Here is a 4,978-nt window from a genome sequence, read left to right as displayed (position 1 = left end):
TATATTTGCCCCAACTAACCCCACGCGATGATTCTTCTGATCCCAGCTTCCCAAATAGCTAGGATTAAAGGTGTGAGCCATTGGTGCTCCAGCCTGATACACTTAATCTTTATATTTATCTGTTATGGGAAGGCAACTAGCTTGTAGACTAGCATTGATTTGCCTTGTTTACAGTACAAATGACCATAAATACTTAACCTCGCAGTGATGGTGCCCCAGTTCCTCGTTTGCAAAGTTAAGATAATAATATACTATACTTACAGCAGGACCATTGTGATATTTAAATGCCTTAATGAATGCAGAGTACTTAAAACAATGTCTGATACATAGCAAGCACTACATGAATGCATTATTGTTATTATTGTTTTCATAATTATCATTGGAGGTGATGACAAAGCCTGGTCTCTTTTTTTCAATTAATTCTCTGGATTTTGTAGTGCCTTAGACTTCTTCCTCCTAAAACATACTTAGTCCATGGTATGACTTGACATTCAATAATACCTTTGGCCCTAAACATCAAATACTCTCGGAGCACAGATGGAGAAGCATTATTGATAGTGACAAGCAGACTAGGGAAAGCATGGAGAAAGGGCCATAGAAAGAGGAGGGCAAGAGGAGGTAGCACACAGGGCAGAGGGCACTCTGACCCACCATTGGGTCATGCTCTGTTGAAGCACCATTGCCTTATTACCACAGCCAATGTTTCTCTCTCCCATTGTTATTTTTCTCTTAAGCTTTTAGTAGATACGATTACTAGGTAAAAGTGATCTACGGTCTAAATTCATGATGTCCTATTAAGATGACCAACCACTGTCTCTTTGCTCTTTATTTCTTGCTGGGAATTCTTATTGTTGAATTTGTTGAGGGTGGCGGGGCCGTGGGTGGAGAAGCAGTCCCTTGGTGGTGGGCAGATTGTCTTCTAACACATCATCTTTTTTACCCAGGTTATCTTTGGAAGAAAACCAGTTGGAGAAAAAATGAAGTTCCTTCTCTTCACACTTTTTGGCATTGTTCAATTTTTATCCCTGGCCTCTGGGAAATCTATACCCAAGAATAAATTCTCTCATAAATCCTTGAAAGAAATGAAAGAAGAAATAGCTGGCTATGAAGATGTTGCTGAATCACTGATCAATCTTGCTGTGTATGGGAAAGCCAAAAACCGGTCCTATGAGAGATTGTCATATTTTATTGATACGGTTGGACCCCGGCTGAGTGGTTCTAAGAACCTAGATAGAGCCATCGAAATCATGTACAAAAACCTACAGCAGAATGGGCTGGACAGTGTGCACCTAGAACCCGTCAAAATACCCCACTGGGAGAGGGGAGAAGAATCTGCCGTGATGCTAGTGCCACGACTTCACAAAATGGCTATTTTGGGTCTTGGAAGCAGTATAGGAACGCCACCTGAAGGTACTGTTTACCTTTTCCATTCTTCTGCTTTTTAATACAAATAATGTCAGTTGATACAATTGATCACAAAATGCATGATTTCTGTTGTAATTAGGATCTTAGAAAACACAGTTTTCCATTCTATTGAGTTAATGAATCCTCTATTCATTTTTTATATTAATAAGTATTTTATTGTGAAAATACCATACAGAGGGGTTACAATTGCATGAGCAAGGTAGTGAGTACATTTCTTATCAAGATAGTTGCCTCCTCCTTTGTTTCCCCTTCCCATCCATCTCCCTCTTCCCCTCCCCCCTCTCCGCCAAAGTTGTAAAGTTCATTTTTCGACATAGCGTCTTGTACATCTCATTATTGCAATGGGTCCACCTGTGCCCCTATTTAAACAATTTGTTTTTTCTCTTCCCCTATTCTTATGTCCTTTTTCTTTCTTTTTCCTTTCTCCTCTTCTATTTATTTTCTGAAAGAAAATTGTACAGGATCCCTTTTGCTTTGGCAGTGCCAGAGTTTAAACTCAGGGCTTTGTACATACAAGGCAAGTGTACTACTTATTGAGCCATACGCCAAGCCCTTTTTCATATATAGCTGGTTTTAGGTAGAATCTCCTACTTTTTTTTTGTGTAGGCCAGCCTCAGATTGTGATCCTTATAGTAATGCCTCCTTGTAGCTAGATGGCAGACTCAAAGTATACTACAGTGTCCAGCTTGTTTGTGAAGATGAGGTCCTACTAACTTTTTGCCCAAACTGGCCTCAAACAAATCTTCCCCATCGCCTTCTCCCAAATAGCTGAGGTCAGAGATGTGAACCACCATGCCTGGCTTCTGTAGGATTGCTGTTTAAATGCAGAATCCATACCTACTGGTTCGTGTCACTTACCAGCTCTATCACTTAGTAATGCCTAGCTAGTGAAAAATTAATATCATTATGTAAAGAATTTAAATATATACAAATAAAATACAAAAACTGTAACTCCCTCCATGTGGTCATAACATGCAAAATCTACTGAAATAGGGAACAGATTCTTGCAGGTTGAATTGATTGGAGCTTATTACTTTTGTAAAACCCAAAGTCTCTAATATAAGGAATTATCAAGGGTTGAGGCCTATCTTTACTGAATAATTCCTTGTCTCAAATTTCTCCAACAATACAATACCTGGATCAGAAAAATCTAACAAGTTAACAATGAGATATATCAATCAGCCTTAGATGTATTCATGGATTAATTTCCTGTGGTAGAGGGGTTAGTTTCTATTCTTTTGCCTTTTCTCTTATGCCAGAAGAAAAACTTGTAGAGAAATAAATTGTCAGTTTTTCAAAAAGACTTACTGAAATATAATTCATGTACTATAATAGTCATATAAATTTAAAACATAAACTCAGAGTGAATTTTACTGTATTCCTAGCATTGTACAACCAAATTATGGAGATTTAGATTGTAGAATATCATCTAGTTGTAGAATATTTTGTCATACTGCCCTCAAAAGAAATAACCTCAAGCATGTCAGCAGCCATCCTATTTTCCTCTCTTAATACTAGCCTAAGCCCTAGACAAGCACTAGTTTGATTTCTGTCTTTATGGATTTGCCTATTCTGGACAATTCATGTGAAAGGGATAATGTATTTGGTGACTAGATTCTTTTAGGTAGCATTCAGCTTTCCAGGTTCATCTTTGTGATGGTAGATATAAGTGTTTCATTCTTGCATAATTGTTGAATAATATTTTATTTTATAGATGTACCTCATTTCTTTTTATTAGTTGATGGACATTTTGATGAATATAAATATAAGCATCTGTGCATAAGACATACCTTTTCTTTGCTCTTAGGTATATATCAAGGGATAGATATTAGGTCATTTGGTAATTCTATATTCAGTTTTTTGGGACACTGCCAAACTGTTTTCTAAAATGGCTGTACCTTTTTATATGTATATGTGTGTATACACACAAATATATATATATATATATAAAACATATGTGTGTGTACTTTACCCAATATTTATCAACCCTTCCTTTTATGTATCTTTTGTATTATTGCTCTCCTAGAGAGAGAGAGCAATGAACAATATCTCATTGTAGTTGTGCTTCGCATTCTACTAATGAAAAATGGTATCAGGCATCCTTCTATGTCCCCAATGGCCATTTAAATGTCAATTTTGGAGACATATGTGTTCAAATTATTTGGTTAATTTTTAATGAGCATATTTGATTTTTAGTCATTATTTCTTTAATTGTAAAAGTTATGTGTTCTGGATATGTCCTTTCCCAGATATAGATATTCTGTTCCATACTAAAGATCATTTCTTTACTATTTTTGTTTTTTTTTCCTTACTACTTTTTCTTTTTTTTCTATTTGGCTCATGGTTTCAGAGGGTTCAACACATTAGGCGTGGCCCTCAGAACATCATGGTAAGGGGGTATGTTCTCCTCAATGCACAGAAATAGGAATACAGGAGCTAAGCAAGTTAATAAGGGAGTCAGCCTGACATGGAAATAAATGCCTATAATCCCAGCACTTGGAATCGTGAGACAGGAGGATTGCATATTCTAGGCCCTGTCTCCAAATCAGAAAATACTCAAGTGTTTATTACCTTTGTTTAGGTAATGCTTTCCTTCCTTCTTTCTTTCTTTTTTTTTTTTTTGGTTGGTTGGTTGTGGGGCCTGACCTGTGGGCTTGGGCGCTGTCCCTCAGATCTTCAGCTCAAGGTGAGTGCTCTACCACTTGAGCCACAGTGCCATTTCTGGCTTTTTTTCTGCTTATGTGGTACTGAGGAATTGAACCCAGGGCCTCATGCATGCAAGGCAAGCACTCTACCACTGAGCCACCTTCCCAGCCCAGGCAATGCTTTCTTATAAATGACGCCAATATCACAGGAAGTTATTTTTTAAAAGTGGGCTGAATCAAAATGAAAGATTTCTGCAGCAAATATTATCATTAAGATAGTGATGAAAAACCAGGGTGGTGGCTCATACATGTTTATTTTTTCACTGTATTTTAAATTACAGAACCTCTATCAATCTATCATGTTCATGTATTGTTTCTTTCATTAGCGTAAATTTCCTATTGAGCCTTTATACAGAAATTTCCTTTTCAACTATAGAGTTTTCCTCTGGTCTTCTTAAAAATCATTTTTACTTCTTTGTTGATATTCCCCATTTGATGAAACAATGCTATCATATCTTTCTTTAGTTATCTCAGTATTCCTTTTAATATTGCATTTACTTTCTTGAACATAGTTACAGTAGTTAATTATTGAAATAGCTGCTTTGTCGCTTTTGTCCTACATTTGGGCCTCCTCAAAGGCAGTTTCTAGTGTGTATGTTTCTTCCTGTATCTGGGCCATACTTTTTTGCTTCTTTCCAGTCATAACATGTAGTCAAAAATGAACATTTCAAATAACATATGGAAGACGTCCATATAGTGTTCCCCCCATGGAGGCTGATGGTGGTTTTATTTTATTTTATATTTATTTTTGTTAATCTGGTTATTTACTTATTTATTACTGACTTGTCATCCTAACTTTGTCAAGTGTATATTTCCCACAGCGTGTAATTTCTTTTTTTTTTTTTTTT

At 36.5% G+C, this 4,978-nt stretch overlaps 1 protein-coding gene across 1 annotated transcript in view; it reads left to right on the top strand.

Annotated features, from left to right (window-relative positions):
* Positions 1 to 977: 977 nt before the first annotated feature.
* Cpq (carboxypeptidase Q) overlaps positions 978 to 4,978 on the top strand; it is a 363,396-nt gene continuing 359,395 nt past the window's right edge. Inside the window, exon 1 of the mRNA XM_013012445.1 lies at positions 978 to 1,410. Within this exon, the coding sequence (XP_012867899.1) occupies positions 978 to 1,410 (433 nt within the window). The remainder of the gene's footprint in view (positions 1,411 to 4,978) is intronic.

This window comes from Dipodomys ordii, unplaced genomic scaffold (assembly GCF_000151885.1).
Source record: "Dipodomys ordii isolate 6190 unplaced genomic scaffold, Dord_2.0 Scaffold17, whole genome shotgun sequence".
NCBI classification, from domain to species: domain Eukaryota; kingdom Metazoa; phylum Chordata; class Mammalia; order Rodentia; family Heteromyidae; genus Dipodomys; species Dipodomys ordii.
Note: the sequence above shows the minus strand (reverse complement) of the source record. Positions and strands in the feature narration are given on the sequence as shown.